The sequence below is a fragment of the Tyto alba genome, unplaced genomic scaffold (assembly GCF_018691265.1).
Source record: "Tyto alba isolate M040663 unplaced genomic scaffold, T.alba_DEE_v4.0 Super-Scaffold_6, whole genome shotgun sequence".
NCBI classification, from domain to species: domain Eukaryota; kingdom Metazoa; phylum Chordata; class Aves; order Strigiformes; family Tytonidae; genus Tyto; species Tyto alba.
Window position 1 is genome coordinate 29,855,818 of NW_024881327.1, and position 26,074 is coordinate 29,881,891.

Genomic DNA, 26,074 nt, shown 5'->3' on the forward strand with positions numbered 1-26,074 from the left:
AAACTCATGAGTGAAGATAAAGACAGATTGATAAGTGAAGGAAAAAAACAAAACATAACAAAACAAAAAACCCCAAACTAGTAATACAAACAGTCACTGAGCACCTCCCAGCAGCAGACTGATGGGGGCAGAGTGAGAAGCAGAAGGTATGGGTCCAATGCAAGCACTGCTCAGCCAAAGCTAAACCACTGGTGTGTCTTAAACACTTGTTTCGGTCACACGTGTAAAACACTGCGCCTTACAAGCTGCTATGAAGGAAATTTAACTTCATTCCAACCAGACCCAGTTGCCCAACTCCCCTAATGTTCATCAGCCCCCTAATCAAGAGATGGAGATCTTGTCACACAGTAGAGTTTGTGCAAGAGCTGTAGGATGTGCTTCCACGACAGCACTTTCAGGTAGAGATTCATCAGCCTTTGCTCCAGGTGAGGTGGTCCTTCCTCTATGTCTGCCATTTCATGTTGTCACCACTGCTCTACCAGGTGGGACGGGTCTTCCCAGGGCCTGGCTTCTTCCTGGTCCACAGCTTCTGCCATGACAGCCCCCCTGAGACAGCAGTTCAAGTCACCTCCTTGTCTTCTGTCCTTCCTTTGCTGGACTCTGCTCGTTTCATGACTGGGTGGCTTTGGTTGGTGAACAGGCTAGTCTTGTTCTTACCTATTTTTGGCCTATTTTCCAGGAAGGTACACGTGGACATTTGCTCACGGTCCTCCTGCAGTATTTTTCCCTACTGCTGCTGCTATGGGTGTCAGCTCCTGTAAATGCAAGTTGCGGTGCTGGTTTCTCATGGATACACCTCTGGACCACAGGCTATATGGCCCCTGAGCAGACACCTCACAGACCCCCAAAATTCTCCCACTTAAGCAGGAGAAGTACTGTCTTAAGTACTTGTCCAGGGCTGTCATGAACAGGTCTTCTGAAATTCTCTCCTGAGGTCACTTGCCCTTGGTTTTCTTTGGTTATTGTGCTAGTACTTTGGTCCTTATGCCAACAGCTTGGGGTTTGGTGGTTGAAAGGGAGAAGCCAGGACATCAAAACAAGTGGGTTTAATGGTGTGAGTTTTTTTCCTGAATGTTGACATATCTGCTCTCCTTTCTCTTCCTTAAGATTAGTCATCTCTGCTTGAATGCCTTGTATGCCTGTGGTAACTCATGATTTATACAGCAGGATGAAGATCACAACACCTGAAAAAAATAGTATAGGCTATTCATCCCAAGCTTTCTTAGGATTTTTAAGAATTCAGTCTTTTCTGATTATGGTTTATGTTACAGTTGATCAAAATGGCAATTCATTTTGACACAGATTGTGTCTGGTTATGTGTATGCCTCTAAATCCCACATTTCAGCATATTTTCCTGGAACCTGTTTGAGAATCTTCCTCTCCCCAAACACATGCGGCTGGTTCAGTGATTCGACAAGGAGAACAACACGGTTGTCATGACAACTAGTTGCATGCTGTGAGAAAAGATGATGCCAAATGACCAGCTTCTGGCTGTTTATCACTCCTCGTTGAGTAATGTTCCCCAAATTAGACAGGTTTGTCTGATTTATAATTACTTGTCCTAGTGGCTTGCATTTTTGCTGCTTTTGTTTCTGAGCTAGCATTCACACTTCTTGCAATGATGCTTAGGTGAGACTATGTGCTGGCCATCATTGTTGGGAATTATGAGAGTAGGTGGTACAACTGATTATGCTGTAGTACATGCAAAGTGAGGAGAAAATTTGTCTTCGGGGTCTTTTTTATTTTTGTTAAACCCGAGCAACTTAAACTTGCATGTTGAGCCCTCTACAGTAAGTAAACAGGATAAAAATATTCAAGGCCTACGTTCTTTCTATTGTGCTGTTTAATGGAGAGTGCTCCTTTAATTTTGTTTGCCCTCACTCATTAATACATGTCTTTCCCTCCCATGCCTGCCTTGATCTTCAGTGTGCGTATGGGGTGAGGGAGGAATATGCTCCCTTTAGGACCAAATCCTGGATCTGCTGAAGTTATTGGCATCTTCTCAAGAAGACCAAGTTTCTGTGGCTTTCCTTTTCCTTTGGTTTTTCTTTTATTTAGGCCCAGAAGACAGAAGGAAAATATTTTTTTTTCAAGATTTTGGAAGTTCAGAAGAAGGGAAGAAATACTTTCTCCCATCCCTTTCCTTTTTAATAAAACCTTTTTACCTTCCCGTCTTCCCAGTTCCTTTCTTGTGCTTCCCCTGGTGTGCACAGGAGGACAGCATCTGAAACACGCACGTGATATTGTGGGCCAGCTCTTTCATTACGCTTCATCCCAGCAATGAAGAAAGCCATCAGATTTAAAGCTAGTTGTTTCCCACTGCTGCCTGAACACTAGGACAACATGTTGTTGGATCCTGTTGCCATCCCATTCTTTGCAATTTTTGGCATAGGAAACTTTGGTGCAGATCTCTTATTTACAAGCCAGGTGCTTTTCAGTTTTAATTCTTTGATTGACATTGTGCACTCACTGCTGGAATGTGAGCAGTGGGAGAGCCAGAGTTTCAGAAGTGGATTTATAGATTTATTATTGGCCAGATTATCTTTGTAGATTGGGAAAACTCTGGAAGTGTTCCTGTTTGGACCATCGTGCTTGCAGGCTGGACACTGAATGCTCCTTTACAGTTAACTTTTCACTGTGGAAATATACTTTTGAGATGGTGGTAGATAATCAGAGTCTGGATCAAATCCTGTGTTTGGGTGGTATCCATTTTCTTCAGAGGATCCTTTACAGAAGAAAAAATGTTACGAAACAGTACTAAGAATTGAGATAACTAAGCTAGCAGTACAAATAAAAGTGAGCGCTCTCATCTTTCTCTCTGTACAGTATGGGTATTTTATTTCTTAACCTATTTAGATAGTGTAGATCAAGTGCTTGCAAGTATTGTTGAGCCTTGCAGACAAGTGGTCTCACTTGGCCATTCTGCTACCACGCAGTGAAAGGAGCCCTCCTTAGCTGGAAAGACTGGCTGAAACTCAGACACTTCCACTAACTCCAACAGAGCTGGATTTGCATCAGCTGCTGCTTCCAGGTAGGTGAAATGAGGCCCGTATGTGGAAATGAATCCCTTAAAAAGCAAAACACGTACGTCCCTTTAATGATGCAGTGATACCTCTCAGATTTCCCTGAATATATTTTCTGTTTTGCTATGAGTTTACCTTGCTGCTCTTTCCCAATTTTCCAAACAAGGGCTTTTAACCTGTGAAATAACACAGTTACAATTGTCCTGTGACATAGGTGCTATTACTATGCACCTCATGGGTTCAGAATCTCTAGCACCTTGATCACTCTGTACAGCACTTAGAGTCTTTGTTTGGAAGTCACATATGCTGCCAACCTTCAGCCCTTTGAGGCTGCAGTTCCTCTTATTCAAGACCACTGTTCTTGGCCATAATTTAGTGTTCTAACCATGCTGGTTGGTGGGATTTGCTTTCACCTAAAGAAGAGCTGTGCATCCAAAATACATGTCTGTTTTTCCAAGTACATCTCCCAGTTGAATACAGAATTTATTGCATTAGACCTGTCACTTTTCTTAAGGGTATTTTGTTTGGGAAGTAGATTTGCTTGTCCTTTGGTGAACCAAGTTTGAGGCTCTGGTTCTCTTATGCATGGGGACCTGAGCAGAGAGGCACTCACTTTTTGGTCTCCATCCCCAGAACCTTGTTTATCACCGCCACCAAGTTCTCTTTGAAGTGGACATAACACCTAGTTGCTGCTTTTATCCATTTTCTTTAATTTATCTAAATGAAAGCAGAACATTTATTACAGTCAATTTTAAATTATGTTTTTTACTCCCATACAATTTAATTGCTGGTGCATTTTTTCTTCAGGTGGCAGTTCAGCTTTTCTTTATATCACATGTGATCTTCTTCTAGTCCTAAGTAATATGTAAATACACTAGTCATCTTCCACTACCTTAACTTCAGAAAGGGAAGGAGCTAGATTAGTCCTTCCATGACTGTTGAGATTTCTTATTGAAATGATGTGGTATATTTCTAGACTTTATCAAGAAAATATCATGATTAATTTAACAGAAGCACAGTGTGATACAGGCAGGTTTTAGACTGTTAATAAAACAACTTACAACAGTGGTGAGTGGAGTATTCGATTTGGTTTATGCTGATAAATACATATTTTGCTGAGAATGGTGGAGAAACCAGTTTTCTAGATAACAGAATTTGGTCCAGGGGAAATCAGGTGTCTTGCCAATATTCTTCCATTCCACCCTTGTTATAACACCAAATCAGCCTTGATTGAACACTTTACTTCAGTGTAGTTCTTTCTACAAAAAAAAAAAAAAAAAAAAAAGAAAGCAAAATAAAAAAAAGATGAATAATTATTTTCACAAAACTTGCTGTTAGATTAAAACATATTGTGCTGTACCTTTGCATTCCTGCTTTTCCAGAAAGTGCCTCTGGAACTCCTGACATTCTCTTTCCATCTGTATTTGTTTCTAAATTACTACCTTTGCCTTTCTGTGAAAGGGATTTCTAGCCATGCCTGCAGAAGAAAGTCTGAACTAGTTAAAAGCTGCTTCAGCTTCATGGCATTTAGTCTCTCTAATTATGAAATACCCACAGATTACATCAGCAGAGAATGGTGCTGATATAGTCGGGAATGGCAGCTGGAAAGCTACGCTGCATTTAGATGCAGAGCATACTATTTGCATCTGTTGCAATGACATCGATATGACTTGTGCTTGGTGAGTGTTGACCTTGATTTACACGGGATGCCTGTTAGGAGGGAACGGTTTGTGGCATTGCAAAATGTTGGAAAAATAAATGGTCTCCCTTTACTGCACAAGTTTGTCTGCTCCGAAAGATCCTGTTGAATGCTGTAATTTAAATTTCTATTTAATTAAAGAAGGGCTAAAAAGTGACTCAGTGGCAACAATTTGATTACTATCCTTTCCTCTGAAACAGCAATAAAATAATTGATAAAAACTCTTTTGTCAAAGAGCTTGGTCACCAATTACATGTGCTCTTCAGTGAATTATTTATATTGCTTATTATCATCTCTTTTCAAAATTGTACCATTGTTTCCTAGATCAGCTTCAGATAGTAAAATAATTTTAACTTGAAATAAAAATGTAACTACTAAGATTTCTAATTAGGATGCCAAACTTCGTATCTGAACTATAGCTAGAGCATGGAATTTATCACTGCTCTAAATCAGGTAGTTGGCAGAGGCTGACATTTGGAGAAGGGAGTTACAAACAGCAATATATTACATTATATGGGCTTTATCCTATCTTTAGAATACAAAATCTGTTCACTGAGCTCTTCTAGCCAGAATTACCAGTTAAATATGGCTGTGTTTGTGGCTTTATGGAGGTACATCTCTGTTGCTAGTTGTTTCAAAAGAGTGAATTAATGGTTTCATTTTGTGTAACAAACTTAATTTTTCTAGTATTTTTGAAGTTTTAACTGCTCTCCTCAGTTATAATGATACTGGGGTGAAGGCCGTATTTGTTTTTTTCTACTGCAGACTCTATGTCTCAGCCATTCAGACAAAAAGACACAAGCATTTATTTCTGAGTGAAACTTGACCAGACAGTTTCAGCAAGTGGAAATCTCTTCAGACTGTTTTATTCCTTTGTACATTTATTAAAAAATAAAACAACTATTCATACCTTTAAAAAAAAAAAATCTCTTTGGTACTTTTCTAAAGCCTTAATGTCTTTTTGTGAGTTAGTTCTTTCTCTTTATTTTATTTTTTAAAGAGAACTGGCTGACATAAATTGCTTGTCTGGTTTTAAAAGGGAATGGTAAGGCGCTTCAGGCACTGCCCTCCCCTTGGTCTGTCACTTCTGATTATTTCCTTTTTTTTTTTTATCATTTTCCCATTCTTTTAAAAACGTTCTTATCATCACTGTATTGATGAGTCTCTGACGAGATGAGGCAGAGGCTGTGTGGTGGGGTGCAGCAAGTGGGTTCCTCTCTGAGAGTTCTGCAGAGACCAATGCCAAAGTTTTGGGGGAGCAGGCTGGTGCCCCATTGTGTTGGACCCTATAAAAAGGGACTATAGCACCATCCGTATGCAAGCTTTAGGTAGGGTGGAAAGATCTGATTTCATGAGGGACTTATGAGTTTCTGGTGGAGGCAGGAAAGCACAGTGAAGTCCACTCTGTGTTTCTTAGTTTTCCTCAGATGAAGTTAACTTCTTGTCTTAAATCACGTCTTTTATGTTTGTATGTAATCTTCCATTTTAGTCCCCAAAATCCTCTACTATGTCTTTTTTACTATCATAGGTTTTTTTGTCAGATTTGGCCTATGTTTCTTCCATAATTATATCCCCATGGATAGCTGGTGTTGGGATCTTTCTCCTGTATGGACAAGGCTTTAATCATCTGTCTTTACTGACAGAAAACTCCAACTGAAAAATATCAGTCCTCTACCTGAAATGAGGTTGTAGCGAGGTCAGTGTCGGTCTCTTCTCCCAACTAACAATCATTAGGACAAAAGGAAATGGCCTCAAATTGTGCCATGGGAGGTTTAGATTGGATGTTAGGAAAAAAATTCTTCACCAAAAGGGTTATCAAGCACTGGAACAGGCTGCCCAGGAGAGTGGTAGAGTCACCATCCCTGGAGGTATTTAAAAGATGTGTAGATGTGGCACTTACAGACATGGCTTAGTGGTAGACTTGGCAGTGTTAGGTTAATGGTTGGACTCTGAACTTAAAGGTCTTTCCCAACTTAAACAGTTGTATGATTCTTTGCGACCTGCCCTTTCATGTGAATCTGCCTGCAGAAGACCAGCTGTGAACTTCTAACTGTGCTGACCTTTAAGATGGGCAGCGCTGCATTTCAGAAGTTGGGTGGTGACAGCTCACTCTTACCTTAGGCAGATTTCCAGGCGGCAGCTTGCTGATGGGGACTCGTTGGCACATCCATGCCAGTGTGGGCAGATAAGGGATGAGAGCCAGCCTGCCTCGCTAGTGACGGCTCTGACGCACCCCCTGGTCAGACAGGGATAGAAAGTGAGGTGAAGGATCAGCTGCAAGATAACTGCCCGGTCTCCTGTGATGGAGGCTGACTTTGGACTTCATCTCCAGAGTGTATGTAGGCAGTAGAGCCACCCTGTTGAATAAGGTCTTTCTCCAGAAAGAGAGACTGCTCTGAAAGGTCTTCAGTGCTGTGTGAATCTGCATATGACTCCCAGGTAAAGATATACCTCATTCCTGTGCAGAGTTTTAAATTGGTTGCTTCTTAAAATAGTCTTTCCACTGATAAGAATTTGACTCTTTCTTGCTACAGAAAGACAAGTTTTACAGATAATAATGAATCCAAGTTTCTTAAAGAATCACAGTGTCTGCTTTCTCATACAGCTTAGCTACAGTGGCTTTTTTAATCTAGTTCAGTATTGGTTTTCTTAATCTTGTTGCTTTATGCATTTTCTACAAGAAATGTCTTACAGTATAGCCTTTCAGGAGATCATGGTTTACTATAATACACATGGTGGGTAAAACAACCCCAATACAAAAGGTTAAGTTCTTTTTGTCAGTTATGCTCTAAATTTCTATAGTAAGCCATGCTTTCTGTATTATCAGAGCAATAACACTTTCAAACCCAGAAACTTTATGAATAACCATGTGGTCCTGGTTCATTGATATTTCATCAGCAAAATTAGTAAAGAGCAGCATGGAAAAGGCCCGGAAATGCCAGGTGGAACTTCACCTCTTGGGGATGACTGAGAGGGAATTGGAGAGAAGTTCCTGATCACCATAAATCATCTGCTGCTGAGGAAGCATGACAGTCTTAGTCATCCACAGACAAGAAAGAACCATTTCCATATAATATTTTTACCTCTAAAACCTTGCAGACATAAGAGTTCTCAGTTTCAGGTGAAGAAGTTCAATGTGTTCAGATCTATTCTTCTTGGGTTTGTTTCATGCAAGTTGTTTGATGCCATGTCAACAGAATTGAATTGATGTACAGATACCTGCTTATTTTCTTCCACATCATGTGGCTGTCACTTTCCCTTCTACAAGAAGATTGGGACTGAAAAGGCCTGAATCTAACAGGATATATGTCAGTGTGGTGCCTTTGTTTTGCTCTGGGAACTAAACACTGCCCTGATAAGGGACCATTCTTGCTCTGGCCCGTGCAATAAAAATTAGATGCTTTGACTCAACGTCATGCCATGGAACAGAGTCTTTCCAATTCAGAGGAAAATTATTTTACTACCTGTAATTCCATATTCAAATAAAGGAAAGCCATTGGTGTCCTGTAGTAGGTCTCTGATGTCATAAACACATTCATCTGTCCTGTCAGATTTTGTGTTGACTCTTACTTTATCTTTCTTGTGCTGGTATATCTTGTGATGGTTCATTACCTTTGACTTGCACCCTGGGTACTTTCATCCGTTAGAACAGTCAACAAACTAGGAAGGTTTTCCAGTTTGTGCCAGTAGGAAATCACAGCCTGTGAAAAGGTTATCCCTGCCAGTCTGTCCAGTCCTGAGATGTGTTTGCAAATGGGCTGGGGGACAGACACGTTTCATTTTTTTCAAATAGGTTTGTATAGCTAACATGAGGAATGGCGTTTCGGTATGCACACATTCAGTGTGGCACTCTCCTGTTCCACCGTGCTTATCAGGATGGTCTGAGGTCAGTAACTCTGCGCAAGGACTATCCAGGCACCAGCAACGTGCATCTCGTACACAGATGTAAATCATAGTCATTTCGTGTGGAAAATGCAGCTCTCTGAATGTCCTGAGCTGTATTAATTGAAAAAAAAAATCAGAAATTTAATTGATATCTTATCTCTGAGCATATGCAAACATATTTTGGTGTATTTATTTATGCTAATGGATAAGTTTTCAAAGTAAATTGTTATTACTCCACGAGGTGATATTTTCTTACCCCAGAGTGCTCCCAGCTGTTTTACATGATTTCCTCATTGTATTCATTCACATACAAGATCATTTATTTTCTTCTAACTAAATGTTGCAGAAATGTCCTTTTTTTAAGTCTCTGGGTTAACAATTTTCTTTCTGCTGTGAGCTTTGTCTGCTTTCACTTCCAAATAATTTCTGTTTAGGTCTTTCTGGTACTGCATATCATTACAACATCTCTGGTTTCTCTGCATCTTTGGTTGATTGGTTTGACAGTAGTGCAGCCATAGCGTTGTTTAATACTGTAAACTGTATGAACCTGAACTGATCTGAAGCTTTGCCTCTACATAATAAAGGCTTATATTTTCCTATTCTGGCATGCACTGAAAGGCCCTATATGTAAGTTTTATGAATGCTGATACTATTTCGAGTTTTATGAAACAGTTATTTAAACTTACCAATGTCTATCTGGACTTGCAGATGTTGCCACGCATACTTCAGCGTGTTGTATAGATATTTGATCTTTGCATGTCACTTTTTGCAAAATGCAGTCAAATTATTAGAAGTGTTTTGCTTTTATTTTCCTTTTATATGGCTGAGTGCAACTAAGTTTTTCAGTTGGAAAACAAAAATGGGCAAGGTCCAAGATGAATGGGCTTTAAAACATGTAAGACCTTGAGACCTTGGAGTCAGGAACTACGTGCTTGAGTGCAATAGAGGCTACAATGGGGGACTTTTAGGAGTGGGTGTTTAGAATACTGGGGAATTCCTGGAACTGATTATATGAATGTTGCTGATTTCAGATATTGGGCCATAGCTAAGGCTCATTATTGAATTTAAGTGGGATGATATGGTCTAGTTTTTCTTCATAGCATTTGCTCAGATTAGACCTCAAGTGGTAATTCGATCACATAAGAACGCTAAGTGGCTCAGGGAAAGAAATAGTCTGATTTGTGCCACGGAGTGTACAAGTTATTTCAAGCTATGATAGCATTTGTGTGTGTGTGTGTGTGTGTGTGCGCGTGCATTGATGTGGGTAGCAGGAGTGAGAGAGAATCAGAAATAAGCAACAATGATAAAAACACCCAGTAAGAGGCTTGAGGATAAACTAACAAGAAACTTTTAATTCAAAAAGAGATTAAGAGCAGCAATGTAACAGCAGGTTATTCATCTGTTGTCCGTTCAAGGTGTTTAGAGGACTGTCTTTGAAGGTTGGAAACAAGTTGCATCGGACTAGTTGAGCCACAGCTCATTGGTATGGTGCTTCCTTTATTCTTGGTTTGTTTTTTTTTCCTCACTAGCTCAGTTCACTGTGCTTGTGTTGGCCTTCATCATGTCTGCTCAAGTGCTGGTGGGAGCACCGGTCCGGGAGGTTACTTGTTTCTCCCTGCAACTTGATGGTCCTTGGAGTAGACCATAGCAGCTGGTTAATAGCACGTACCATAATGACACCACCAAAGAAATTCAGCTGGGAGGTTTAGAAGAGCACTGGCTCCCTTCCCAGCTTCTGGAAAGCATGTATGCAGCAGAAGGTAACTGTCCCTGCTGAGGCGCAGTTGGTTTGCACATAGCTGATGCCTCTGCCTTTCTATAAAGCACTGCATGCTCTCCACCAGTGACATCACTAATATGCATCTAAAATCCCAGGTAAATCTGGGAATGTCTCTAATTATGATATGAATAGCTGGTGTGTTCTTAAGGTAGTAGGAGGGTTGTCAATAGAGCCAGTGTTTCATCTCTATGTTGTCACTGTGGATGAGTGTTGAATTTTTTTCCCACCTCATTATAAAACCATTTGAAAATGGTATGTTTATTTGTGACCATCAGGGGTGTGTGTAAAATGACTGCTCAGTTTGACTGCGCGGTTCTTTTGTTCTCATCGTTTCAAACAATCAGCCTTTTAGGTGTTGTAAGTAAACCCAATGCAGGTTGTTTGATTGGTGTGTTGGGGGGAGGTGGGGGTCATTTTTGGTAAACTCTCTTTGATTAGCAGAAATATATGCTCTGCTACCATGCATTGAGAAAGGAAGGTGCTGTGATGAAGAGGGTAGAAAATACAGTAACTCCAAATGTGGTGTGATTCCATGTGTTTGAAGCTAAACTTTATAAGAAGAGCCAGTTTATCTGATGGTATTAGATAGCAGCCATATTAGAACAGCTTTTTGGTAAGTAGTGTATTTTTTGCCTTCTCTTTATAGGCTAAGCGAAACCAGGCTTTGTCACCTTACTTTGAGCCTCAATAATTCAGTATGTTTTTCTGGTGTTCATTTACACAGGAACTGTACAAGAGCAGTACCAGCTTGTGCATCACTTGCATCAGGTGCAGACCCATGACAGTTGTTCATGTCTTAGTAACACTGATTCTCATTTCCTTTTTTTTTTTTTTTTTTTTTAATCCCCTCCCCCCTACTCCCAGCAGATATATGGAGTGATCATTCATTTCAGACAGACCCAGACTTACCACCTGGCTGGAAAAAAATCAATGACATTGCTGGGATCTACTACTGGCACATACCAACAGGAACAACTCAATGGCAGCGTCCTGTGTCCATCCCAACAGATCTCCAGGGCTCACGAAAAGGATCACTTGGTTCCATTACTCCATCTCCTACTCCAGAAACTGAGGTAACATACTGTGTCTTCTTGTGGGCTGCACACTGTAAAGAAAACTGAAATAGCTTTTTGAACTTGCAGGTTTAACTGTTAGCTAAACGGAGCTTTAGAATATGGGGCTTGATAATATCTGAAAGTATAGCTATTTGTTGATAAGACATTGTAAATATCTATTTTCTAATGGCTGTGCCTTGCGAAACATCCTAAATTTTGGATGTGTAGGATAAATCAGACATATTTCAGATAAATTAGACAACCAGTGCCTGATGAATGTGAAACTACTTCAGGTCTGTAGCATCTGCTGAAACGTTGCTGCATTATATGGACATAGGATACATAAAATTTTTGCACGTTATAGCAATCTTTTGGATGGACTCTTTGTTTGCATCTTCTTTTTGGTTCACTTGTTATGGGGGTATCACACAGAGACATATGAGTCTTCATTTGAGACACTAGTTCCTTTATAAGGTAGTTTCTATTGAATAAACATGAAGTACTCTCAAGTGTATGTCTCTAAGGTCTTGCCAGTACAAAATATCTGCACAAGTGTATCACTGTGTTGCAGTCAGTCTTTAAGTAGAAACAGAAAGAAATGCACTCTCTCTTCCACATGTTCTGAAAGAGCAGTATGTGATACTGCCTTTTAAAATAATCCTTTCAGGCACAATCCAGGGGGTTGATTGGTGTCATATAAGTAGAAAAATAAAATAAATTATCAGAAAGAAGAGTATGCTTCAACAAATGCATTCACTTTGTTTTAGTATGCTGGGAAGAGTTCTGTGGAATTAAATACTAATATAAAATCAAATTGTTTTGAAATGAATTCTTTTTCATAGTAACTTTTCAGAAGAAGGCCGACAGTTTTATGAAACAAATAGAAGCCTTTGTACTATCTTTGGATTAGCAATCCCTAGGTTTTATTTATTTTTTAAAAATGTATTTAGATACGACATTTCTTCTGTTCTTGATTTTGCTGATATATTCACTAAAGTAACTTAAATGAAAGTTCAGAGGAGTTAAGGACATTCAAGTATGTATTACCACTTTCACCCTAAAACTTCTGTCCTGTATAGGCTTAAAATTGTGCATTCTTGTTCATTATTTTAGAAAGATTGCTCCCACATGTTCATAAATGCTCCTCATAAGGTTTGCAAACTTGACCACAACATTTCGGTTATGGTTTACATCAGTCAAGCTCCCGTGGAATGTATTGTGTACTAAGCATGCTGGGAACTATTTCTGAGAGGGTTTATGGAGAAAGAACAGCAATTGTTATCATTCAGGTAGAAAAAAAGAAAAAAAAAATCCACAAATGCTGAATGTAAAGTGCTGTACATGCTTCCAGTATAAAATTCTGTAATGTACACGTGAGGGCTATAACTTTACCGTTAGGTGTTTTTCTTACTCTGAAATATGGAGAAACAGGGCTTTGATTAGTAAGTTATAGATGTCTTTCACAGAAAATGAGAAATCAGTATGGTTGGTAAATAGCAGAGGGAAAATGCGTATATTCATTTGAAATATTTTTCTATGTCTGCTTAAAATGTCTTTACAATGAAAATTTCAGACCTGTTGGTAATGCAGCAGATATACTTTTAACCTTTCACAATTTTGTTTGCTTTAAATGAAGAATAGTTTTTGATCATAAATAATGATCATTGATTCTCAGCAGCATCATGGAGAATATGAAATGTATGAATTACAACAACATAGATTTTAATACAGTGTAGATGTATTAAATAAGACATTTGAGCAGTCATTCTAAAATGCCGTGTATATGAGTACGGAGTAGGCTCATCTGGGTTTTGATATAGCAGTTCTAATTCAGCAAAGAATTTGGTCCAGCAAAGATTTATGCATATACAGTTCTGTGGCAGCATCAAGACTGTATACTGTAGTGTAAAAGATGGAACAGAAAATAAGCAAGTTTCTAGAATTTGTATCATTGTGATAATATATGGTTATTTTAACTGTAGGTATAGATGAAGGCATTTGTCTCTTGAAGGTTTCTGCATTAATTGATAAGCATCTTATATACCCATATTGAAACAATAATGATTTTTTGACTTAGTGGTTATTAAGGTATCATTGCAATACAGTACCAGCAGACTTACAGTAATGGAGTTCAAAACAAGAATGTGAGTTGGACTCAGGGCTTTGTGCACTGCTACGTACTGAAACTGCTACCAAGAAGGGGCGTAGCTGGAGTTATAATGGGAACTGTTAGGAAAAGTCTTGAATTTCTTGAAACCACGGATATTGAACTTTATTGGGACAGAACTGGAAGAAGAATCCTTTGGGATTCAGCTGGTTCTAAGCAGAACCAGCAGTAAGAGGGAAATAAGCCATGGTGTGGGGTTAAGAGATAGGGATAGGTAATGAAACAATTTGTAATCTAGGTTTAACAGTGTCAGCTATTATGAATCTTTGGTTTTTCATCTTTCCACAGTCAATACTTGCAAGCACCTAATCACCTTCAGATCACTTGCAGGTGATACTGGTTTCAGTCCCTGTTGACTGCACTGCAGCCTGTCCCAAGTGCTCCCCCTCTCTCTCCCCGTGAAGGATCAACCTGGCTGTCTGCGATATGGTTGATCTTACACTTCACAAAAGATGTGGAATCTAGAATAGGGGCTCCCAAACACCTTTATCCCAGCGCTGCCATTGGCAGCAGGAGTTGTGGTGGACAGCTTCCAGCTCCAAGTGGGACCACGTGTGAGCCATGTACTGCTGGTTCCCTCAATGCTGTTCGGAAGCCTGTGCTCCAAGATAATCTGGTTCGCGAGGGCTGGTTTAGCTCATTCCCACATTCTGGAATTTGTATTGATTCCTTCTGAAAAGGTTGGGGGATATATAGGTTTTAGGAACATGAAAGAGTATAATCTAAGATTGAAAACTGTTATGGGTAGCTTTTCATATCTGTCCCAATAGGCTTCTGTGAGTGCATGAAAAATAGTTTTATCTTTATCATATTTGTCTGTGAAACATCACGTGCTAGTCTTGAGATGAGTTTATTTGGGCTCTTTCAGCTTTTGAGTTTGTCAGATAAACATTTTTAAACACTTTTTTTTTTTTCTAGAGTAATGCCTTTTTACCTTTTGTCTTGTTTCCTCTTTATGTTTTGGTTTGGTTTGTTGTTTTTTTGTTTGTTTTTTTTTTTTTTTTTAATTATTTTATGTCGCTGTCTTAAATGATGTGATACACAGAAGCTTTTTGCTTCATTTGGTAGAATGTGGCTCACAGCTGAGGGCAGTCAACAAAGAACAGATCAAGTCAGCCATTTTCATGTTGTAGCTTACTCTGGATATTTAGTGTAAAGAAAAGCAGTTACTTACTAATGTTGAACAGAGAATCAGGAAAAAAATGGGTAGGGAGGAATGATGCTGTAATGCATACAAATGTCAAAAAGGATATTAAAACGGAAAAAATGCGAAAATGTCTTACTTTTGCACAGGCTGCAAGGCAATTTTTCTTTCACAAGATAATCGGTAAATTTCAATCCAAAGCAATTATGGGTTAAGCATTATGCGAAAATCCTGCAGATTTAACAAAAATGCTAATAAATGCTAAATACAAATAACCTGGAACATTGCTTCCTCACCCTCAAAAGTATGAAAATGCATTTTGGTTTTGCACAGCTGATTGAATTTCACTTAGTTTTAGATGGTTCTTTTCTCCTGTGTGTTGCCAAATTACTTCTTTTGTGAATCCTTGTATTTTGCAACGTTCTTTTCGAAATTTTAGAGATTTTGCTGCCTTTTTTCCCATTTGCTGTGCAGAGATAAAGCCATAGGGTTTAATTTTCAATAAGAGCTTCTTTGACATCATGGCAGAATTTGTTGATGGTCATTGTGTCTTATAGCCTGACTAATCCCTGGCCTGGATCACCTCTAGAAGTTCTCCTGTAGGTAACAACCACTACCAGCTACTAATTAAAGAGGAGAGGCTTAGTAGGAAAAACTAACAACTCAGTTAATTCAAAGGCATGTTAGGGAAAAGTTAATCCTGGGAGTTGTCTCTCACAGATAATTCCTCCAGTGGGGATGTACTCAGAACAATTCTGAGATGAGAGGTTCACCCTGCAAAATAAACGCATTGGGCCGTATTAATAGGTACCGCTTCATCTGGGGCTGAGCTGGACAACCTCGGAAAGCTCATCTTAAAATGGGCCACTAGTTACAGGAATACTTGATTTGGTGAAGCTACAAAGAGATGGCTCTGGGTCTCTCAGCAACCAAATCTCCTGTCTTACCTGGCTCTTGTTCAGGACTCTGGGATTTCTGTCCTCGTGGGGAAGAGGCGAGGGGCAACTCCAGCATCAGCTGCTCCTCGCAGGCTTTACAGAGAAGGATGAGCCTCAAGTTGCTGTGGTGCTATATGCACTGCTACTTGCTTGATTGTGCCAGGGAATGCCTCTGAAAATTTTGAGAAACCTGAATGGAAAATGAGAGGGCGGGTGGTTTATTTGGGTTTTTCTTTTTGTTTTGTTCTGTTTTTTTAAAAAAGTTGTTAGACTTTACAAAACCACTTTTTCATCAAGAAATCTCTCTGCACTCCTTATTAATCCTCCTTCCCTTCACTGTCCTTTTCTTGTGCTTTCTCTCTAGAAATGTTTGATTTTTGCCTTGTATGTATTTCATCCTTGTATATATCGTTGCATTTCAGTATTTTTAGTTCTGATAGTGTTAGGGTCTTTTAACAAAAGTGCTAATCAAATGGATATCCTAATGTTTCCCCTTAATTGCTGTTTATCAAAAGCTGTAGCAGCTGTGGCCAACATTCATATTCTGATTCATTTTGCTTGCTTTTAAGATCATAGTTAAAGAGTAATTTCATTGTCTGTTCCTAATTTATATTAACTTTCCTTGTTTCAATCATTTGTTTTGGTAAGTAACTGTTAGAGGCATGTCTTCTCTTCCCTTTCCTCCAATTTCCTCCAAATGCCATGGTATAGTGGAGTAATTAGCTGAAGTTTGAGGTGTTCTGTTCCCTAACCCATCCTGTAAATATCAATGCTAACAACAGTGTCTTGTGTTTTTTTCTTTTCTTTCTTTTTTTTTTTTTTTTTTTTTATCAATGTGCTTCTTCCTGTGTGAATAATTATGTGTCTAGAAACAGCCATGGAGTGATTTTGCTGTACTGAATGGGGGAAAGATTAATAGTGACATTTGGAAGGCAAGTATATTGTCAGATTTTAGAACCTTTAATACTATTACCCTTGGTTTTTGCATGGCAGTGGCTGTTTTTTTCCCCTTTTGTTTTTCCATGAATGTCATTCATAACCTAGGCCAAAGTGAATGGGGGTACTGCTAGGGATGTCTAGCTCACAAACATGCTGCCTTTTCTGATCTTTCCACTTGGAATGGATTCAGTCTAAACTAGCAGGGCAATTGCCATGATGTAACGAATAAGATGCCTGCACTGAATGAAATGCAGCTTGAGAATATATGCATGCCTCTATTCAACTTCAGCCAGAAATACTATCGCTTCTTCGCAGGGAGGATTTAATTTCCCTTTGAAATAAGAAATAACATGGTGGTGTACTTAATACTATATTAATAGCACTTAATACTATACTAATAGCACTGCCTTTATCTCTAGGATCTGCATGCAGCCACTGTGAACCCGGACCCAAGTCTGAAAGAGTTTGAAGGAGCAACGCTACGCTATGCCTCCTTGAAGCTCAGGTACAATGACTTCAAAAGGCTCCATGGAATGAGCAGCTCCATTTTGTGCTGTACTGTAATTTTTATATGATTTTAAGATTGATTTTGTTGGTTTGTTTTTTTTTCTGTGACAGAAATGGTCCACAGTCTGATGATGATGATTCTTGTAGCATCAACAGTGATCCAGAAGCCAAGGTCTGTAAGAAGCTCCACAATGGGATAACAATTAAAAATTTGCCATTGTAAACATAACTTGCAAGGTGCAGAATGCCTCCTATGTTTTGAAATTAACTCTATTCCTCCTCTTGGCACAGTGTAGACTGACCATGTGAGACTAATTCCATCAAAAGAATTTGCAGATTTAAAGCTTCATTCAATTTGGTCAGGAAAGTGTGACTTATTTTTAAATCATGTAAGCCAAGAAATTGCCTGTTACGGCTCAAGATTGTACTGTCCAACTAGAATTAAACTAACCCCTTGCACAACTAACTGAGTTTTCTGTCCTGAGTCAGAGAGCGCTCTGTTGTTCGTCATGGCTGGATAGCTTCCCTATTCAGTGACAGAATTTGCTCTTTATTCTCAAGTTGGTCCCTTTTTTAAGTGCTCTTCCTTGTTTATGTGGCTGCTTGAACTCTCAGCTGGTAACAGGGAAGGTATGTTTTAGAACAAGAAACTTTGTATTTTAGAACAGAGAAAGCAACCTACTTTGAAAAGAAAATTTATAGAGAAAAATGAGACCATTATGTGAACAAGCACCATAATTAAATCAGAACTTTTATTGTTGTAATCTAAGGTTTTTGAGGAGAAAGAAGCAGCAGAAGGTTTTGAATGCTTATATACATATCTCCAGATTTGTCTTGTTGATAGTTTTGCCTTGTGCTTGTATCCATTTTAAGGGTGTATGTGAATCTCTATAATTGTAAATCCAAGTAATTTAAGTGTTTTGGCTGTGCCATACACCTGCAGTGACTGACAGGATCAGAAGCTACTTATATGCAGAGAGACAGTATGTAACAGATTTAATAATTATAATAGCGTTAATGATATATTTTAGGAGAGAAAACAGACTGATCAGGGTACTTAAACTTCTTTGTCATCTTGATTATTTGGCTTGTGATGTCTAAATCAGATGTGAATAAATGTGTTTTGCTTGTCAGGCTGGTGGTTAAAAAGCAAGGATTTCAGCTGTGCTCATTACAATAACAAGCAGTAAGTTCTGAGCACAGTAAATGGAGTTGGAGGAGCGATGAACATTAGGTGCCAGTCCTCAGAACCAGAAAGCTGTTCCTTTCATGATAAGCCTTACAGTATGGAAAGCATTATAGGGAGGCAGTATTTTGATATGTCTGACACTTTGCCAGGTAATTTGCACTGGGTAGAATTAGGAGCCCTTCCTGCATGGAGAACCATGGCAGTATTTGTGTGGATGATTAGCTCGTGTCATCCTATCTCTTCCCTCTCTGGCTTGCTGTTTAAACTTCAAAATTTGTGGAACTGATACCCATCCAGTATCCGTGAAATGGGTCAATGCCAAAAGCTTGTCCTCTTTTTCCTATCACAGCTGGTTTTGTTTCTCCTGTTTAGGCAAAACCATGCAGATGATGCTTAAATGGGTAATCAAACTGAGCGCTAGAACATTCACAGAAGTGGTTAAGACAAGAAATAGAGGAGAGACTGCACGCTTGGTTTGTTTTTTTTCAAATCACTTGAGGCAAAGCACCTTGCCTGCTGTCTGTCACTGCCTGGTGGGGACGTTGTGCAGGGGCAGTAGTGACGGTGTGAGTGGTCCTGCGGGTGAAGCTCCGCGGTGCTGGTGTTGCTGTGCAGCAGGGCGGCTGTGGGCAGAGCTGCTCCGTGCCCTGAGGACGGGAAAGGCAGCTGCTGCAGGGATGGGAGGTGGTCAGGAAACAGCAGGGAAAACCTGGGGAAAATGCTCTGGGATCTTTCATTCTCACCTGCATGGGAAGGGGGCGTGGCAGGCGGATTCATTGCTAGCCTGTTTTACTCAAAATAGTGGGAGCCTGAAAAAAGTCTGATAGGATTTGAAACTGATGACCTGAGACTCAGAAAGTCAGATTTTTTTAGTCTCATAGGTTCTCCCCTGCCACATGAAGTGCCTTAACTATGTTTGATAGAAGCTTGCTTTTGCATGGCAGGAAGCACAGATACTTTTTCTTAATTTCAGCATAAGAGAAGGAAGCTTTTTTTAACTCATTAAACTCTTTATTGGAATAACTTATTAGAACGAACCTTGTTAGAGATATTTTGGGAGGTCTTAAACATGTTTAAACCTATTCATGACAGTGGCCGGTACATTTAAAAAAAAAAAAAAAAAATTCTCAATGGTGCTGAGCAGTGCTGTCTTTCAGCAAAGGGAACCATGCCACCTTGTGGAAAACTGAAGTAGTCGTCTTCCCCTCAGAGTGTCAACTTTTGCAAAGATTGTAGCACTGCAAAAATGTCAGGTTTTGGAAAAGTGTGTCATATAATTAATGTCATTCTTGTAAGAAAAGTGTTTTATACATCAACACAGTTAAGCATTCAAAACTATCAATAAGCAACAAATGTTTCTCTATACATCATGTGCTTAAGGTGCAAGTTCAGAGCTTCATATCCTTGGCTTCATGGTGCAGGTTGTCTGCACAAGGCCATAAAAGAGAAGGGGAAGGGGTAGAAAGGGGAGAATTATTACATCCAGCTTCTTGATTTCAGTAATTTATTTTGGTAGGCATTTCTTGAAGAGATTCCTCACTGTGCTTGACAAGGATCCTAATTCTGCATGTGAAACATGCACAACTGGAAATGAGTTTTGAATTGGTATTTCCCAGGAGACAGATCATAACCTTCCTGATTAATTTATAGAGCAACCTGTGCCTTCCTAATTGAGTTTCAAGGGAGGTAAAAAGATGCTTTTACCAATCCTGGACCGTAAATTCCTCTGGGCTCTCTTTTGACATTGCTGTAAAACATGATGGCTCTGTGTAAAAGTATAGTAAGATGCTAAATTCTTTCCTCAGTCGTGCAGAGAAACAAACTCCTGGGAAACCTGTCTCTGACCCTAGGAATGGGATAAAAAATGGAAAGCTTGCGTGACTCATTTCTCAAAAATCTTTTCAGAATTGGCCTGACATTTGGACTTGCCTTTATTCTCTCCTTTTAAATGTGTTTTTTTCCTAAGGCTTACTGTAGTTTTCCTGTGTTAAGCATGGATTTTTGAATTTCCTATCCACATAAGCCTGCTCAGCAGAGCTTCGCTTTACAGCCTTGCCATTTTAGAGTAGTTTCAGCTATATATTGATGTCTAAGAAAGGGAAGAATTTATTTATACCTATGGAGGTACTAGGCAGTTGCTGCAAAAGTCTGTTTTCTACTTTAGAAACCAGAAAATGCTCAGGATCTCGAAGGGGAGACTGCTTCCAAGATAGGTAGAAGTAGAAGGTGCTGATACCAGATATTTAAATTTCATGACTTACCTGTAGGTGAAGGAAAACACAGTTGGAGACATGGAAAGTGAGTTGGTGATGAACTCCTGGGATTTAGGGATTAACCAGTTGGGCTTTTTGGAGTGATGTGAGGGATGTTTCTGACAAGCTGATTTATCATACCACTTGTGGCTGTCATGAAAGTGGTCTGTAAATAGCACTATCAAAATAATTTTACAAAATACTATGTGCCCCCCAAAGGGTTAATAGCCACTTCTGCTGCTTTTCTTGCTATGGAGGCAGGTAAGTGTGTTTTGGAGACATCCTACATTTGCTTGTTTCTTATCTTCTCCAGAAGCAAATATCCTGGCTAGACACATTTGTAAATAATCAGCATGTCTCCTTGGTGATGGAGATGAGTCTGATTTCTGATGCAAGTGAAGACTTAACCAGAGAGGAAGAGTTTTTGCCATGTCTAGTAATTCCAAGAAAGAATCATGTTTTCATACTGAACTCCATGATTGTCTTGCACAGTCAGAGTAGCTTTTGAAATTATGGTTGGAAACAGGGAGTATTCAGCATTTCCCAGCAGTTTCACCATCTACCTCATGCTTCATATAATCTTCTCATGAGCACGTGAAACACTACAAAAAGCCTCAATTAAATTAATTTCAATTAATGAACTCAATTAAATTAATTAAATCTGAGGAGTTTATTCCATTTTAAGTCTCCTTACAAAATAAGATTAAATCTACAAGAAAAATTAGGCATCTTCAACAGTTTTTTATCCAAAATGACACTTCTGCGTTTTTTTTTTGGAATAGGAATTTGTTGCTTTTAAAACAGTCCTTTATTTTCATTCCCTAGGAAATAGGACCGGTTACAGTGTAGAAGAAATCTTGAACCCATTCCTTTACCCTTATAGGGAACCACAATACATAATCCCATCTATTAATTTCAATTTTCTTCTTAAATGTTTTTGCACTTTTTTTTTTTTTTGCCTTGACTAGTCTTACTGACACTCTGATTTAAGTATTACCTTCCTTTGATTGTCAAAAACCTTTTGACCTAAACTTTTTTATGCCATTTTTTTATCCTCTTATTCTGTGTTTAGCCATCTTCTGATGCATTGATAGCAGGCAGTTGTGTCTCCTTTTCAGTTTAGTTTTAGTAAAGTAAACAAGACAAGTGCTTTTAATTGTTCATAATGAGGTTAAAAGAGTTGCCATCTTCTTACGAGTCCCTGTTTCCCTGACTGTTGTAGCATCTCTGTGTTTTCCATGTTTAATTTTAACTGTGGGTGATCAGATTTGTTACTTTGGTTGGAGGTCTTCCACGGTCTTGTCATGTAGCTTTAAAATGTCCATATTCTCTATTGGAAAGTTAATGACACATAATTTCATTTACGTTTTCAAGTCCTTAGTAGGTAATCATTTTAGTTGCAATTTAAGCCATAATTACAACCAGTGTTTATAAGAGTGAGCAGAAAAAAAGTTCTGTACTTCATCTCAACAATTTGAATAACACTTTGGTTGGGAGCAGGGAGTTGGTGATTTTGTTGTTTTGTTTCTTAAATAATTTTATTGCCAGTAGCTGAAAGTTTCTTGTGAACAGCAGAATTTTGTATTTTGGAGATTAGCCTAAACAGTGTGTGTGTAGTTCTTTTAACACTAAGCTACTGCCAGTAGAAGACTGTGTCTTTGGAGATACTGATTTTTGCATTGATGAAATGGTGTGCAAATGGTTTCACAAAATGCAGGAAAGCAGATAGTGCTCAGTGCTCATGGATCTTCTTTAAATGATTTTCTTCAGTATTTTAAATCGAGAGAACTATAAAGTAAGAATTAAGTAGTTTTGAAAAAATTGTTGCCTTTTGGTTTTGGCTTATCTTAGGTTTTCAGAGGGAAGAATGACAATCTGGGAATAAAATATTTAAAAAAACAAACAACTAAAACCCCAACCTAAATACAAAATAAACATTGTAGTGGAGTTTGGAGTTAGGGTTTTTTCCTTGCTTCTTTCAAAAACAAAAAAAAAAAGGTGTCCTTAGTTTCTTCCCCTTCTCACCATCTGGGTAGTCATTTTAGTAGTTTTCAAAACTATCAGTCAAAACACAGATCTTCTGTTTGAAACATCTGGTGAATAATCAAAAAGAAGTCAGTCTTGGCAATTATTATAGTATAGCAAAAGCTTATCCATCTTTCTATCCTTAAAGCTTCTGGGTAGCCATGGTGAGTGATGGAGACAGCAGTTTCTAATCTGATTGTTTTTTTCTGAATTTGGCTGTTTTCTATTAGCAGCATTAAGGCACCCTCCCAGCTATGGAGATGCTGCAGGTAAATGATGCAGGTGCTCAAAAACATTCTGCTTCAAAAGCAGTTTCAGAAATAGCAGACTAAAGCACTAAAATACATCTCAATAGTTTGTTTTGTTTTGTTTTTTAAATAGTGTCTTTTTCATTTTGTACATTAGAACTTTTGGAGAGTGTGTTTGCCCATTCATTATCTCTCCATGATTGATACTGATTACTATTGACATCTATTGTGTCATTAGGTGATAAAAGAAGATGTCATGATGTGAGGTACATCGTAATACAGATTTCCAGCTAGAGAATATTTGCTTCCTCCTTGTCTCTAAATGGAGTCTTGTTTAGTCGAGTATGAAGATTAGTCCAAGGCAGTGGAAGATGTAGTGTTTTCCCAAATCTAAGCAATTTACTTTTTAATGGTGTACAGAGTTACAATATGTTATAATACATGTGTAATATAAGTATCTGGGGTAATGTAGTTTAATTTCTTGAGCCCTTCAAGATTTATAATTAGATCCTGCAAAATGTTATATGTTTTTCACTCCTAGAAATTCCACGTATCTTTGGGATCTAATTAGATGTGAACCTATTGTGCAGGATCAGGTCATGGGTGACTGAACAGCAGGAGGGATATAGAGGGAGAGATTTTACTTGTAGTCTTCCTTAGAAAAATATATTACAAAGTCACTCCTCATGTGGAAGAGAGTGGAAGCTGCTTTAAAATGTACCACTAATTTCCAGGTTTGTAATGCAATAATTGTGTCTTGAATATGGGGACATTATTTGCTTCATTAAGATACACTGTACAGAAGGCTTGCATTGGGCTGTTGGATTTCTACCGGATTGGGAAAAGAGAAGATAAAATATAGGAACACTTTTGTTTCGAATCAAATCAGAGTATCTTCTTGGCCCATAGTTTTCCAGTATTGACAGCGACTTTGTCTGTCACGGGTCTGCTCAGCAGGGATTGTTGGAGCCGTAAGAACATAGAAATTACATCACAGGAGGGTAAATGATGCAGACGGGAGCTGTGTGGGTCACACTTTTCCCTTGGAGCAGTTACTGCCTGGCGAGTGCCTGGAGTGGCCAGGGCGGGTGGCCAGTTGAGGCCATGGGGAGGTGGCCTCCTGGGCTGCGTGCCCGGCGTGCCCTGCCTCCGAAACTGCATCCAGGGGAGCGGGCTGCCCTGGCCTCCTGGTAACGGGAAACCATTAACCATTTCCAGAGTGAAACAGTGCTGTTAAAATTGTAACTACTCCACGAGGAAGTGCTGGCCACGTTTGAGAAAACATTAATATACCTCAGGTTTTTTTGGTTTGGTTTGGTTTGGGTTTTTTTAACAATGCTGTTTCTTCCAGTGGTGGCTGTTTAAGAAGAGGTTTATATTGCTTCACTAGGTCAAAGTGCCAGTGTCAGTACCATTTCTCATGGAGATGCACAGTGTAGTTTTTCTTGGCTGGGCTCCATGTACAGCATCTTGCTGTATAGAACCATTTAATAACCATGGTGGTTGAGCAGAACACAAGAAAAACCTAGCTGCTGCTCTGAGCAGCATTTATTGTTTTTTTTTTCTTTTTCTTGGAAGAATCTGCACTTCCTGATATTTTAATGTCTCATTTTTAATTGTTTTTTTCACTGTTTTATGGTGCAACACAGTAAACACTTTCTGGGCCAGCAGTACTTTGTGTATGATTGATGAAGGAGCCCCAAGAGTGGACAGAAACTGGGGGAAGAAGCAGTCTTCATGGTACTCATGTCCCACAGGCAAAAAGCTCCTGTTGCCACTCTGCAAACCAGTGGATTCAGTGTACAGGCAGCTCCCAATTTAGCTCACCTTCTGCTGATATTGCTGGCAGAGCTCCCCGTCAGCTCACCGGCATCTTTGCTAGTATACTGCAGAGGTAACCACAGCTTGCAGCCCTTCATACTCCCCACCAGAGACCAGCCATTTCACCTCAAACAGTATATAGCCTCTGTCAGCACCTAGCTTTAGAATAGCTTGTTAATATTGTGAACTGCCTCTTGAATGTCCGTTCATCATCTTGCTGCTACAAAATTAACTGCTCAGATGATATTTTTGTATTTCTCTTCAATTATTTACATTAGCATGCCAGTTTAGGGCAGCTCAGGGAAATAGCCTCTTTTAGTATGCAGTGTCACAAAGTTTACCAGTTCATTGCATAGATTTTTAATTTTAAAAGCATAGAATCTGTATTTATTTATCTGTGTGTGTATATGTAAATATATATATGTTATACGTATGTTATATATTGTATATACGCAACTTGAAAACAGCATGGTACAAGCTTGGTGGGTTATTTGTCCATTGTGGACCTGCTGAAAGGTACATTTATGGAGGAAGTTAATTTAAAAATCAAGTAAAATGGAACCGTATGTTGAATGGCAGAACAATATTTAGATGGCTCTAGCCAGAATGTATATTTATTTTGGTGTTAGTTCTAGCTCTAAATTTCACTTAAGCCCCAGAAGTCTTCCTTGACAAAGTTTCCTGTGTTTCGTCAAAAAGAAAAGGGAGTGGGAGGTAATATTTATCTCTTAAGAGATTTCAAAACATGAGAGATGCAGTACATCATGATGCCACATTGCTCCTACGTGGGTATGTGATATTCCATATGCTTGAAGATGATCGCTCCGCAGTGCTGCGGGGAGGCAGCGTGACAGTAAATGGGACCTCAAACGTGGAAGGCCCACCAGGGCTGAAGATTTCTGGACTCAGGATTCATGTTTATTTGAGTCTTTTTCAAAGAATGGGAATCGATCAACAGTGATTTAACTTCATTGACATTGGATCCTGTTATAGACATAATTTCTGCAGAAAACAAATTACTCTTAACAATGTTGCTTCTAAAAGACATGAAATTCTGACTCTAGTGAAGACAGAAGGTTTTTCTCCATTGATTCAGTAAGGTTGAGAGTTCACCTAAAGGCTTTTGCTTTTTGTTTTTTAAATTGAATGTTGTGCATACTACCTTTGAACTTATGCACCACAGTACTGAATGAAGTGCTGCTGGCTGCCTACATCTATCAGCCTGCACAAGAGCCCTCATAAGAAAAAATACAATATTTGAGGTTAAAATTATCAAGTACAGAGCATTAGTTCTTAAGAAATTAATGCACACATTCTTTCATGCCCTGTAAACTCCTGCTGGGCATGTCTTTACTGACCAAGCATGTGTGTGTTTGTGTGTTGCAGAATAATGAAACCTGCT

The 26,074-nt window shown here is 39.0% G+C and overlaps 1 protein-coding gene across 9 annotated transcripts in view; it reads left to right on the forward strand.

Annotated features, from left to right (window-relative positions):
• APBB2 (amyloid beta precursor protein binding family B member 2) overlaps window positions 1-26,074 on the forward strand; it is a 192,726-nt gene that overhangs the window by 109,352 nt on the left and 57,300 nt on the right. For 5 of the 9 annotated variants that reach the window (XM_042807680.1, XM_042807681.1, XM_032999128.2 and 2 more), the window contains 4 exons: window positions 11,252-11,460; window positions 16,561-16,623; window positions 17,050-17,135; window positions 17,249-17,309. In XM_042807680.1, the coding sequence (XP_042663614.1) occupies window positions 11,252-11,460; window positions 16,561-16,623; window positions 17,050-17,135; window positions 17,249-17,309 (419 nt within the window). The remainder of the gene's footprint in view (window positions 1-11,251; window positions 11,461-16,560; window positions 16,624-17,049; window positions 17,136-17,248; window positions 17,310-26,074) is intronic. The other 4 variants (XM_032999127.2, XM_032999129.2, XM_032999130.2 and 1 more) reach the window with 3 other exon arrangements.